General features: G+C 30.5%; 1 protein-coding gene across 1 annotated transcript in view; it reads right to left on the bottom strand.

Annotated features, from left to right (window-relative positions):
* The window catches only part of LOC133204275 (cell death abnormality protein 1-like), a 54967-nt gene extending 42447 nt beyond the window's left edge, over positions 1-12520 (bottom strand). Inside the window, exons 1-2 of the mRNA XM_061340014.1 lie at positions 12418-12520; positions 12139-12270 (exon numbers count right to left, since the gene is read on the bottom strand). Of these exons, the coding sequence (XP_061195998.1) occupies positions 12139-12270; positions 12418-12520 (235 nt within the window). The remainder of the gene's footprint in view (positions 1-12138; positions 12271-12417) is intronic.
* Between the last annotated feature and the right edge of the window lie 2556 nt (positions 12521-15076).

The following is a 15076-nucleotide window of genomic DNA, read 5'->3' as shown; positions in this document are numbered from 1 at the left end:
AAATTCCACCAGAATTGAGGAAATTCGGGAAAATGTCTTACTTCTGCACCCTCTTGTGGCCTCCACATGTAAAATTTGAATCAAAATTAGTTCTGGTTTTAAAACAAGCATCGTTTTAAGTTCTTATATTCAAACTATTACAGTTTTAACTGTGTTCTGATTTTTACATCAAATAAGGGGTCAGATTCGGCCGTTACCATACCTTGTCCTTTCAGTTGAAAGTTGTTGAAGGAGTGTGGGTAAGTCATCAAAATTAATCTTTGTTTACCATAACATTTCTTGAATTGAAGCTTTTTTAACGTCACGTGATATGACCTTGCAATATGATTACACAATCAATTCTTAACTTAAAGATCTGACATTACACTTAAATGTCCTAAAATACTTATTGTTACATTAATTACAGATAGATAGAAAAATTGGTAATATGTATCAATGAGGAACTCCAGTATCTTTTTATCATCAATTTCAGGGCACTTGTATGTAGAATTAGAATGATTTTTAACAAGGTAAAACAAATATTTCACCATTGCGAATGATTAAATTCCTAAAATTTGATCAACTATGCCAGGTGTCCTCAAATTGTTTTTAATTAATGCCAAACTACTTCAGAAAAGCAACTTTTACATACATCTGTTTTGTTCAATCAATGACCATATTGAGCACATATGAATGCTTCCTCAAATTGTGATCTAGATACCTGAGCATAAATAACTATACAATACTGCAGATATTTTATAGGAAACATACATGTTTGAATTCACATATGTGCTTGTATGTTCATTTGAACAATGTAATGTACATATGGGAGAACAAATATTTTTGTATTTTTAAACTCAATGTTATGGTTTATGAATACATTCCAGGAAACAGGAATATTTTTTATCGTAATTATGAATTGTAGTTAGACGATTTTGCAACATTTTGAACTTGTGCAAGAAATGCATTGCTGGTCTTTTATGCATTGCATGAACATTTTAATTCTACATTCTGTGTCTTCCAGTTCCCAGTTATGCGATGGGTAATGTATATCTATTATTACTCTTTTTTTAAAATAAATAGTTCTACAGATTTGAGTCATATCTGTCAGTCTTTATGTATAATCATTAAAACATCTGTGATAAATAAATGATACTTAGATGATGTCATGTGTTGATTGATTGATTGTTTATTGTTTAACGCCGAGTCAGCAATATTTCAGCCATGTTTCGGCGGAAAAAACACCACTGATAAATTGATATGTGATTTTATTGTACGAAACAAATCTTTTCAAATATATTTTGGAAGAAATTTAAGTTCATATTGGAAAACTTTGACTACAGGCTTATAGATTGCGTTTAAATTAATGCAATCTTTATTAATGTGCTAACAATTCCTTCACAATTTGAACATACATCAGCATCAATGAAATACAGAGATAACAAACAGTAATCAAGCTGAAAGGTCCAATGAAACAATACAAATTGGAAGCAGAGCAAACAAGGACCTTAATCTCTAGAATAATTAAAGTTTTCGGTCTGACAGTAGTTTTAAGATGAATTTCAAGAAAGTAAACAATAATTTTTATAGGGGTCAATGCTGTAGTGGGTATATCTGGAACACAACACTCAATAAATGCATAAGTGAGTATATCTGAAACAAAATGTGTCAAAATCAAAATGTAAGTAAAAATTAATATTACATTAAACTAATAAATTGTAGCCCACCTATTTTCTATATTTTATTGTAGAGTGTAAAAATTGATATATCAGTGATATTTTATTAATACTGCAGAATGTAGAGCTGGTTATTTTGGGATCTATTGCAATGTTTCCTGCCCTCCACCAACGTTTGGCTGGTATTGTCGTTCAACATGCAGATGTAAATATGAGGAATGTCATCACGTGTATGGATGCAGAGAATTTCCATCTGGTAAAGAAATCATTTCTCAGATTTTTCTTTTTTCACTTTTTTTGGTTTGAATGAGTTATTCTTTTATATGGAAAAAGAGTGGAACTAGAAAATTTAGTACACCAATTGTATGGTTTAGAAATTAAACGATGAGGATGCAAATTTGATGAATTGTCTGATTTCTTTCAGGAATATGTAGGTGGTACATTTAAATCTGTCTTACCGCTCTGTCATATATGTATTATGCGTCTTTTGTTTTAAGTAACAGTTTCTCTGCAATAACTGCAATAAGAGAAATAGTTTTTTGTTCTTAGAATAAATATGAAAACAATCGGTAACTTTCAATATAATGTGTAATTCAATTCTTATCAGACTGGCAATTAATTTTATCTACAGTCTTTTCGTTTTCATGTACGATCCCGGCCTGGTAGCATTTAGTGATCATATATTTGGTTAGCTTGAATGGTAGACAAACGCCTAGAACATGTTTCATTTCTAATATATATGTGTTCCATCCTCAACTTTCCCTATTCATAAAATATTATTTCAAAATCACGTGTGAACATCAATCTTTAAGCCGATCCAGACTACTGACAAATTAGATGTTTAAAGGTTTTCACAAATCCCATTTGAAGTCAGCATTACCAAAATTCTTTAGTCAATGTTATCAATATATTTGGTAGTACAGCTTATCATTTTGTCACATTCTGTCAGACCTGTTTTCAACCAATTGTTACCCTATTGTTTTTATACAAATTTGACTATACTGTTTATATGGTCAATAAATAAAGCTGAAGGTGGGTGTAGTAGGTCGACAGAGGGTACTAGTATACATGTATTTGAATACCGAACTGAAGAATCAAAGTAGTAACTACGAGAAGTTGATAAAGTCAGGGTATTTCAATTAGTGCAATAAAATGTTCAGCTGCAAGGGTGAACGTTAAGATTTTAATTCGACAAATTAAAGAGAACAGATGTAAATATTGATATATCTTACATCAATTTTTTGATTTACTTTTTTTCTCAGTGCAGAATGACATGGTTTTTGACTGACATTTTTTTTTTTTTTTTTTTACATCAATTTGTATATACGTTTAATCAATTCTCTTTTTGTTAAGAATGTAGAATAAAGATACTGTATAAACAATGGACTTGTATTACAGGTTATTTTTTTTTTAGTGAAAGCCACAGAAATGGATATTTCTGAAGGTAGAAAAAAATCAACTGTTAAAATCCTTCCCGTCACTGAAACGTCTTTGAAAACAACAACTGAAGGTAAACTATGCATTGTTGTACATTGAGTTCCAGCTTTATCCCTAAACACTAATTCCTACCGTAAATAAAAAAAAAATCTGCTTACCTTAATGTAACAAAGATTGTTGGGTTATGCTGAACGACATATCTTTGAACGTAAGTAGAGAAAATAACTAAATCAACAATTTAGCACAATTAAAAAATAATTTAAAAAAATGATATATGAATTCTTATTGTATAATTGGCCAATATGGAGAAATTTATAGTCCTAGAAGGAATTAAAACTTAATATAAAATTTCCCTTTGTTATTTTTCACAGTTACAGGGTCATTTCAAAATCATAAAGATCACTTTTTTGCAATACCGTCTGCCTGAACTGGCAGTGGACTGACTTTTGTTTCAGAAACAAGTTTTTACATACTTTGGGAACATTCTTGGGGGCCGATATTCTTGGGCAAACTAACTTTTATTGGTTCTTAGGGACGTAATTATGTGGAAACTTATAGATACAAAAGATTCAATAAATTAATATGTTGACAAAATAAATTTTAGTGGGGATGTAAATTTCGTGGATAAGGGCGACCCACGAAATCCACAAGCATTTATTTCCTACGAACAATGAAGAATCCACAGTAATGAATGAACTATGAAGATAACGAAGAGTAATGAAGATCCAAAATTTCTAGAAATATTTGGCGTTATTCGTGGGTGTAAACACTCGTCATTGATTGTTTCAGAAGATAATTCTCTATACCTTGGAGCTTGCTCTGAACTGAAAGCAATCGGTACCTACTTGAACTCAAGGGCATCGCAGTGATAAAGACTTGTAAATAATCTATGTTTTTTAAATTAATATTATTTTAAGACCAGAATGACTTTAAAAGCTGAAGGGATATTTGTAAGAGATAACTAAAGATAATTATACTATATTAGTTCTCAAGAAGACAATTGAAAAATCATAGAGAACTGAATTTTATAAAAAATTTAGGAAGTACTCACGGTATATATAAACTTATTACCTTAGGTCTAAATCCGGATTTTGTTATCTAAAACATTACCCTACACCTACAAGTTGATGAAAAAAAGGATATCAGCAGTCTCAATTAAAGTCATCATTTCGCAAATTCTCTATTCAATATACTGACCTTGTCACTAATACAATCCATCATTAAGTCAAATGCTGACTGACGTTTTTCATACTGATATTGATTGTTTAAACCCTGTATTATCTGCGGATTTTTCCGTTCGCCCGATCATGACAGTAAGCACACGACACACGGTTGACAGGGGTTGCTTACTCCTTCATGGCGCTTTATCCCACCCATGAGGTATTTTAGATGTCCGTATTTGCTTTGCTCCCTATCTGTATTGTTTAAATAGTCTTTTGAACTTGATTACTGTTCGTTATCTCCATATTTCATTGGTCCTGATTCATCATGTTCAAATTAGAAAGGCATTGTGAGGACATTTTATATAGGTTACATTAATTTAAACGCGATCTTTAAAATGTATTCAACTGTTTAAAACGTACATTTTCAATTATTACTGAATAAACAACATTGCAACTCAAAGGTAGGTCACTCGATGTCTTGCAGTGTCTTGCAAACGTAAAAAAAATCAATTATTTCTTCACAAAACTTTTCCCAAAAAAGAGATGCGATCAAAGCAAGAATATTTTCCTTTACTCCTCATGTTTTCTTCATTTTGGTACCTTTTGAACTTTGTATGATCATTGTCTCTACTGTCAATATTTCAAAATTTGGATATAATCTGATCTTTAAAATATATGATCTAACATCTGAAATATGAATTTATTTGATTTAAACTTTATACTATGTGATATTGCTCTTAAAATACGTTTCCATCCTGTTTCTTATTCGTTGCATTTTGAAATTAACTGATTGGTTTCCATGGATAAGAATTTGATTTGCTGACGTTTTTGAAAATGCCTTTCTATAGAAACCTAAATACCTCTAGATCTGCACATGTAGATAGAAGTAATGATACAGGTGCCTTTATTCATTTTACATATTATTTATCGTAGTTTTAATACATTTACAATTTAACAAATATTTAAGCTGATGTGCATGTCCTCAGTGCATTTTTTTGTTCATGACATTCAATAGAGGAAATGCTATCAGGAAATATAATGAAATAGGAAATGAAGCACCTTCCTCTCATTAATTACCCATTTTTGTTGCATATGGTATAACTGTACTCTAATCGTGAATAGAGTTTTCAAACAAGAAATATAAATAATTTTTAATATGAAAACAAATGGTTCAATATTGGCAATTTTTATTGTATGCCCTGATGTGTTCATCATGCGTATTTATCCAATGCTTAGCAGAGGGAATATCTACAAGGTATATTTTTATGTGAAGATCGATTTCAAATTCTCTCTTCTGTCATTGCTACACAAAAGAATTGTTCATGCCTCTCTCTCTCTCTCTCTCTCTCTCTCTCTCTCTCTCTCTCATGTAGATTAAAAATGGTAAATATATATTTTGTTGTTTTGGGTAGTCATAAATCTTTAAGCAATGATGAAGGGTGTAAAGAGTGGAATCAAGCACAGAGCAGGTGTATAGGTAAGTCTTTGCAAACAGTATTTTTTTTTTATATAATGAATTTAAGTAAAAATGAAACTTTTTCACACTTTCTATCTTGAATAATCAAACCTTTCCTCACAACACATTACTTTTTTTTATCAAAAGTTCCAAGTATATATTTAAAGAGAAATTAAAAAGAAATTTCAAACAATGTATAATTATACTGGTAATGAATCAACTTCCACCTCGCATTTTCGATTCACACATGCTCTAGTTATTTGGGGTTACAATGGTCATCAAGTATTGTTTTAAAGAAAGAAAGGCCAGCGAAGAGCAGAAAGTGTACATTTACTTAATAGTGTTCTTAAATGCAATGCATAAATCATAAATTTGAATCCACTGAATCAAATCTCATTATTATGTGGTTGATGTGAGACTTGTCCGTCTGTTTGTTATGAGCATAATTTATATCTTATTTCAATATCAAAATGTACCATGATTTTTGATAATATATATATCAGTGAACTTAAATAATCAAAGAAAATTAAAAAAAAAAAAATTTAAAACTTTTTCTCCTTCCATGATATAGCGAATGACACGGGATTTCTATATGTACTCGCAAATCTCTTTTTTTTTTTTTTGGGGGGGGGGGGGAGATTTTACTTTTTGAATCAAAATCATACCAGCAATTCCTGTAATAACAGGAAGAGAGAACATCATTTTTTTTCCCAAAGAAAAGTATAATTTGATTATGTTAATTGATATAAATTGTACTTAAAAAAAATAATCAATCAGGAAAGTAAATTTATTCCTCATAAAGAGCAATTGTAAAAGAGATGTCATATAGTATATTTTCGTATTATGTTTATTCTTGTCTCGTCAATTCTACATGTATAATACGAAAATATACAAGTTCTATTTAAATCTCTTTTCTTTTCTTTCCTTGTGGAATGCTTTTATCAGATTAAAGACTCTGACATGTTTTTCCAATCAGAATGTAAAGATGGATTTCAAGATAAAAACTGTCGGCGACCTTGTCGCTATCCTAGCTATGGGAAGGATTGTCAGATGCGTTGCTACTGTGAAGAACGGTATTGCAACTTCAAAAGAGGGTGTGAAGGCATGTATATTTATATAGTAAAACTTGTTTAATCCGGAAAACACTGGTTTCAAAGAAATTGGCAAGATTTGACAACATTCCAGACTAAATAACAGCTGAAACAATTGAATTTACCGTAATAGACTTTAAGTTTACATCATCGAAAGCAAGATTCGGAATACACATCATCGAATAAGACAATATTTACTGTCCAGAAGTATGTATTTGTATAGGAGATACAATTCATTATTTCTTTTAGGTTATCTTTTGAATTCTTGTCTTTTTAGATGGGTCTCTAACGATTTTACCTGAGGTTCCGAGTATTTCAAAAACGTCTCTTCCTGGATTTACAGTCCCCATATTCTTTAAAGGTTACTCTTAAATCCATATTGGAAATCAGTGAAATACAAATAAATTAGCTATAGCCATATAAGGTACATTTCAAAGCTTAGAGGGGTATCGAATGGTTATTATGTTTTCGGGTAGGTTTAGGAAAAAGGCTGTTCTATCTGAAAAAAAAAAATAATCAAAGTGAAATTGATAGAATTTAATCACAGATTTAAATTAGCAATAATTATGGTATCCCTTCTGTTCCCTGAAACACACTCGAAAGATTTCAAAAATTGAAGCGTTCTAGCTTCTATCTTTTTTTCCACACACGTATATGAATATAAAGTGCATAATCATAAAAAAAATATATGTAATCCATGACCAATAAAGTATGTTCCCAACACGTTAGATGTTCAAGTAACCCTCACATTACGTACCACGCTAGCCCCTTCTGTCCTGTTAAGAGTAAACGTAGGCTGTCCGGAACAGACTTTTTGATCAACCCGGCTGTCTCATCTTATATACACCTCAGGTCAAGGGACGGAAGGAAACAATGTAAATAAAATTGGAAGTCATTCTAATATCGCTGCAAAGAAACGGAGGGATAATTTTATTTTGATAACATCAAAGACGAGGTTAACATCATATATTCCTCTCTTTAGTGTGCCAATCTGGGTATTTTGGAAGCAGATGTGAATTTCCATGCAGGTATCCAAGCTACGGCATTGAATGTCAATTAAAATGTGAATGTGGTGGATCTGAAAATTGTGATCACGTTAAAGGATGAGTGGGTAAAACATGATTTGTAAACATCACATATAGCACACTATTCACCTATGATTAAACCAGCACTTTGCAAAGAAAGTACGGGTATACAAATGCTTTCATTTCCGTCGGTTTGCTTCACTTCTTCTTTTTGAAATTCCTCTTACAACTTTAACAGAAACCAATTCCTCTTTAGAAGTTTGGCAGGCTGCGCCCTGTAGATGTTCAATCAGATTTCATAGTGTTTATTTTTTTATCCTTGGAGCCAATGGGAGTTGAAAAATTATTCTACAAAAATATGGTTCTCAAATCTCTTTTTATCTTTTACGCTGTAGCCAATTGAGCTACTGAGCAAAAATAATCTTTAATCTGAAGATCTTTCTGTTATAACAGCAAGTTTTAGAAATGTGAATGAAAGATTTTGAAAAAAAGGTATTTAGAAAGAGTAATAAGCTCAATTACAAGTATTTTAAATACGAATTTTTATCACATTACAATACATGTAAATTACTTAAAATTATAATTTATCATATTGATTGAATTAAAATTCTTTTTTGAATTCCTTATTCCTGTACATTTGATATAATCATGTTTGCTTCAGAGCAGTTTATATAAATTAGAATAATGCAGGTCCTATGAAGAATATGCACGGTAAATTATATTTTATTTAGACAATATCATCCATCGAATTCAAAAGGATTGATTTCAATTTTCCTGTATAATTTTGAAATTTGTATTCTCAGCAAACGTTTGGAAATTCATGAAAAGGCATAGTATAGTATTTGGAAGTCTTTCAAACTTTTATTCTAAAATCAGAAAATTTTTCTCGTAATATGTGCCATTTATTATACAATATATTATCTTTTTTGCAGACTCACTTGGGATTTGTAGTACTACAAAACATTCAGAAATCACAGACGTAATGTTGTACAGCACCGTTGTCCTAAGCATTATAGCAGTCTTGCAGTTTATAGATTACATTTATCTTTCTTTTTGCTACCAAAGCTAATCGATTTTTGTAGATTGCAATCTTAATTAAAAAAAAAAAAAAAAAAAAAAAAAAAAAAAAAAAAAAAACTATTGTTGTTTACAGTAACCATGGATTATTAGAAAACAAACAATTTTTATTTATAGATTGATTTATCTGAAATTTTGTTTTATTATTTACATGTATTTTACCGACCCATTTAATTCCATTCAGAGTATGTTAAAGTGGAGTACTTGCTTAAAAAAAGTTTTTTTTTAATTGTCAGCCTTTCATCCATTTTTAGGTAAATAAAATGCTTAAAATTGAGTTTGAAGTCATTCTTTACAAACAAAATGAATTTTCTTGCCTTGATTTTTAAAGAAGGCAAAACAGTCTGAAAACAAATATTAATCAGAGCCTGGTTGTGCTGACGTTTTTGTTCGAAGAAACCAAGTTGTCTTCAGAAAAAACAAAAAAAACAAAATTAAATATTAAAAAAAGCTTTCCTACTGAAAAAAGTCAGTTAAGGTACATTATACGAAGTACGTTCCCGATCCCTGGCGTTTTAATTTAATTAATAATAAGTTCAATAATTTAAACATGCTTGCTCAAAATGCCACCGAATGAAAAATTGCATGTACGAAAAAGAAGGTATTTATATCGGTAAATTTAGCATTTTTTTTATTCTCAAACAAAAAACGTCACCTGTTACAATACGAAGTAATGAAAAATAGTGGTACATGCATATACACAGAAAAATCATCCGTGACGTGAACTAATTGATCTGGTTTGTATCCTATTAAAAAATACTCTTGCATTTATATATAGAATAAGATATAGAAAACATTTAATAGATAAGAATTTGCCCTGCGTACGATTAATTTCTAAACCGAGAAAGACTACTGGTTAATAAAGTGATATTACAAGAGTACGAACTATCAATATTTCGCGATTCTCATTGTCAATTAAATGAACAAGTTTGCAATAAACCATATGAATAATACACGCCAACTGACCTTTTATTAGATATTGTTATAATGCTCTCTTATAGTAATCTATAATTTTACTGTAATTAACTATAGCATCAAAAGTTTTCACTTTGTAAATATTTTTTTTTTATTATAGTAAGTCAACGTATTTTTACTATAAATTTCTGCTTTTATATTTCATTTGTTTGAATTTCTATTAGCAATTTTCTAGTATAAAGAATAAAGCTTGTATATTTACATATCAGTTATAAAATAAATCATTTGTATGTAATTTCAGAAGTATTAAAGGTCAAACTATTCAAGCTCATAATCTTAATTTTGTATATTCAGAATACTTTCACATATTAATCTATTTTAAGGTTATATTTATAAAATACCCTTTTGGGCAAGTATATGAATGTTCTCTGAAACTGCAATTCTTCTGTAAATAGAATTATTATTTCAAATATATTAAGTATCAGAAGTTACATGAACAAAATATTTTTTATTTATTATTGACGAAGAAAACAGTTTTTGTTCACTTCTATCATGATATAAAACCCCTGTTTATACAATCCCTGTATTTTTTGTTTTAATACATTTCTTTTGACAGAGAAAAAAAGAAATCTATATCTCCATTATAGAAAGTACTTAAACAAGGATCCCATTGTCACTAGAAAAAAAACCTTCCTAGAGATTAGATCAGAACAATATTGCAAATTTCTGGAGCCCAAAGCCTTCGACTTATATTTATAAATAAACTGGTTCTTTGGGAGCCGATTACAATCTGAATGAAATGTATCAGCCTCGAATGGACTTTAATGGTAATATGAAAAAGTTTTATTGACATAGAGACAAAAAATAAAAAGGAAAGAAAATCAGTTTGATGTGAAAAATTTGATTCCAAATATTATTTTCGTTATCGTACACAGCAAAAGACACTTGGTTTGTTTTCTTTAATAATATTACCTAACAGCAAATTCACTGCAAGAAGATACAAATTTAAGGATGTTTAGAAGGAACTTTAAACAAAGCCTTGTCTCTGTTGATATGACTTTCAAGTCTAAATTTAAGGAAGTATAAAGAAGATTCGAAAGTTCTCTCTCTCTCTCTCTCTTATATCCAGAAAATAAAGTTTTATTGTGGGTTTATTGAACATCATATTCTTCTCAAAGGCATTCTAGGTTTTGTAGACGAATGAAAGGTAAATATAAACTGTATACTGGATGACAGCCCACACACCGAGCACAGTGATACTGTAGATCAAAGCTTTTCTTCTCTGTGGAGAATAGTTTCTTTCGCAATGATTATATGGCACTGAAAAAGGAAAATTATTGAAGTTTACGTAGATCAAGATAAACAGAAAGTTTTTTGTTCTTGTTTTACAGTTCATAGCATGGAATGGCTTGATCTACCGACGCCGAAGCTTTATACCCATCAATATATACATCTTCAGTTAGTCCTTTCTTTAAAATTGTCTATGCTGACAAACTAAAGATGGCAGATTAGGAAGGGAAATTTTGTAAAGTACTTTAAGCGACAACTAAAGTTATCCTATATAATTCTACAATCATTCCGATTGAGTTATAGTATTTCACGTGCGCGGAGATGATTTGTGATGTCTTCCTCACCCACCGGTTGACAGGGTGCACTGTGTTATCTTACATTAGATGAAAATAAATTGTTTTTAGCATGATAACTACCGGTAATATTTTTAACTATGTACCTGATATGCTGGATCAGAAAACAATAAATTACAAGGGTGACGTAAATTTTAACGGTGACGTCAAACTTGTTTGTTGACATATTTTGAAAGTAAGGAATCAGAGCAGTGTAAGGAGAAGATTAGAGGTTTAATGGGTATTTGCTACTCAATCTTGTCAATAAATTTTATTCTTCAACATCTGTTTACGGCGAGACAGTAACGAAGAGGCGCAGATATGATATACTGGATATGTATTCAGTTTTAACGTTAACCTGCAAACTCCACTAAGTCAAGGTGAGTTTATTATTTTGGTGAACTTTTGTAGTTACTGCGAAAACGTAGTTAGCAGCAAGATGCATTCGCGTTGTATTGTGGGTCTAGAGGTAACTGCGGGAAAGAAACAACATTCGCATCAATGGACAAATCAGAATTTTCTATTCCTCTAAGAGTTTATTCCTATTATAAACTGCTAGAAAGGAAGCCATCACTAATTATCAGGTCTGAGTAGGGGGGTTGTCACACTCGGGCAAAAGCGCCCACGGGACAACCCAACTTAGACCTGATGTCCCCCTTCCGAACAGTCCATAATTATGCAATATGTATAAACTTACCTTTACATCCTGTGTCATGATAACAGTGTTCTTTCTCGCACAAACATATTGATTGACAACCATCACCGTAATTAGGATATCGACACTTTATATCACAATTATCTCCTTGATATCCAGTAAGACAAACATTTGCTAACGGAAAATAAAACGAATGAACTTGCAATTTCTTGCCATCGATTAAAAAAAAAAGATGACTATGGTTTTTAAGTTATTAAAGATAGAACTGAAGTCATGTTAAGATTTTTCATGTAATTAATCTCGCTTTTCAGTGTAACTCACCTGCAGAATTTGGTGCTCTTGATATTTTAGGTATAAATCCGTTTGAAGAGTCCTGTGTCTTTGTTGAAAGCGTTGGAGATCCAACTGGTAAATTCAAACGCATCATGAAACACAGCAGTGCATTTAAACGCAACATGAAACACAGCATATCAGTTTTTTATTTTAAATCTAAATAACAGATTTACAATATTATAAATAAGGATGTTAAGAAATATTAGAGAACTTATACTTTCTTAAATACGATGGACGTACGACCTATTTCATTTCATACGAGTAATCGATATAAAGTTGCGCACGTTGCTATTTTACTGAATAAGAATTATCTTATTTTCAGACTAGCGTTCAATTAATTCAGCTGAGGAACATGATACGATTATCAGTTTCTGTTCCCTAACGTCATAAAAAATTGTCATGCAAAAAATGCGGCCAATTAAAAATAAAAGTGCTTGAACAAAAAAAAGTACACTGTATTCATATTAATTTGGCAAATTTAATATTTTATTCTTCTTAAACAAACACGCCACCTGTCAAAAGTTATGATTGCATCAAATGGTAATTGTGCCATTAATATGCAATCAATTTCATATGAATACATATATACTGATATGCATGCTGTTTTGTCATATGAATCTTTTGAATAGGGGTCTACCTAACAGGACCTCTAAGGTTTTAGACATCCTTGCAAAATAGCATGTATATGCACACCTGGGTAATTACTGCATCCACTTTCAATTCATTTTACATGTATTTTAAAAATATTTATGACAAGTGAATTCCTCTTCATTGTGCGTTGCAATAGTTTTTATTTCATGTATTTGAATCTCTAAATCTACACTATGAATTATTTACAATCTTCAAAATACATAGGAAATTTACACCGAATATAATGTCATTGTTAAAAAAAGTTAGAAAAAGTGAATATTCTTCAATCAAAGATTTTTCATTTGATAAGAATTTTCTCTTTTTGCATCGCTAGGTCGATAAACGTTTTGTTTGTTTGATTTTTTTAATTATTTATTTTATTTAGATAAGTGCTTATATAGAATATGTACCTTCACATCCAGATATGAAACTACAGTTAGACGGTGGACAGTAACATTCTAGTTGACAATTTTTTCCATAGCTTGGATAGCGGCATTCCATCTTGCAATATAATCCAAAATATCCCTCCTCACACTCTGTAAGAATAATTATCTAGTAAATCTTTCAGTAAGGATTAGTCTATTTTACCTTTTTGTTGGAAAACTAATTTCATGACTATATTCAAATGAGAATAACCAAAAATTTCATAGGAATAACTTTGTATTGGAAATATCACCTTTTCTAGATTCCTCCTAGTTCCTTTTTGAATACTTAAAACTGATATATACATGTAATTTTAATGAAAAATACACACCTTTTTTCATATTAAACACCGTATCATTCTGAGACACCAATATCAGCCAGAAATCCCGAGGGCTAATACAAAATGTAGTGTGGAAAAGGGTATGTTTCTTATATATATTAAACACCTTTTAATTAAATTAAGCGCATTTGCTTTAGCAAGTAGAAATAAATATTCATGGACTATCGTATTATATCACAGATACGTTGATGACAGGGAATTCTACAACTTCGTTTAAAGTTAGGATTTTGATAAATTTTATGGTCTTTATATTGACCTTTTTTTAAGGAAATATAACCTTCCATTTTGGCCTTTTTTGGCTGACTAAGTAAAAAAAAAATGACTAGCCAACAGAAAGTTCATGAGTGGCTACATAAAATTAAAAGCACTTGAGGTACGTCAATATTTTTTTTTATAATGAAGGCCAGAGGCAGTTAAAAATAACCACAGTAGAATACGGACACAATTCACATGATTATTGGTATATTTTCTATATTTAAAAAAGCTAATTGGCTAAAAATGACAGTCTTATAAATGAAGATGTAATTAATATGTCTATCCAACTGGTATTAATGTACACCAAGTATAACAATTATAAATCTCCCTTAAATTGACAACAAATACAATTTATATTGGTATTGCCCAGTAGCAAGAAAACCTTTCTACACTTCAGAGAGAAGAGAATTTATTGTATTTATTCACATGATTATTTGAATCTATACCCTGATGTGTTAAATATATATGCTCAATTATCATTTTGTGCTGAGACATGATTATTTTGTTTGTCAAAACAAAAATGTTCAAATAATAACTCAATGAAGAATAATAGTCAACATACCTTCACATTTGTTCAACTGTACATCCCACTCTAAACAGTGCTCTGATGTAATATTGTCTTGAGGGCTGTAAAGATGCAATGCTTACAAGTGCTATTGAGAGAGAGAGAGAGAGAGAGAGAGAGAGAGAGTAGAAAGTCAGAGAATATATTTAATATGAAAAAATCTTTAAATAAAAAAACATTACCTTGTAGATAGTTGTGCAGTTGTGCCCAATGACAATACAAAAATGACAACATCTATAATAAAGACGCACATTTTGCACAATCAGTCACTGATACCAGAGGAATAATATTTGAAGGAATAAACATATATTTTTAACACGAGTGTACTTCCTTTTTAGAGATTTCACGTGGTTCAAATCTAAGCATTATTAATTGGATATACATATATTTTCTTCCTTTCTGGATTTCATTCCTGGAGATATCTTATTTTGTCT

The sequence above is a fragment of the Saccostrea echinata genome, unplaced genomic scaffold (assembly GCF_033153115.1).
Source record: "Saccostrea echinata isolate AGI-Se365-2 ecotype Australia unplaced genomic scaffold, CSIRO_AGI_Sech_v1 ptg000052l, whole genome shotgun sequence".
Taxonomy (NCBI): domain Eukaryota; kingdom Metazoa; phylum Mollusca; class Bivalvia; order Ostreida; family Ostreidae; genus Saccostrea; species Saccostrea echinata.
The sequence above is the reverse complement of the archived record's forward strand: the minus strand, read 5'-3'. Positions and strand labels throughout refer to the sequence as shown.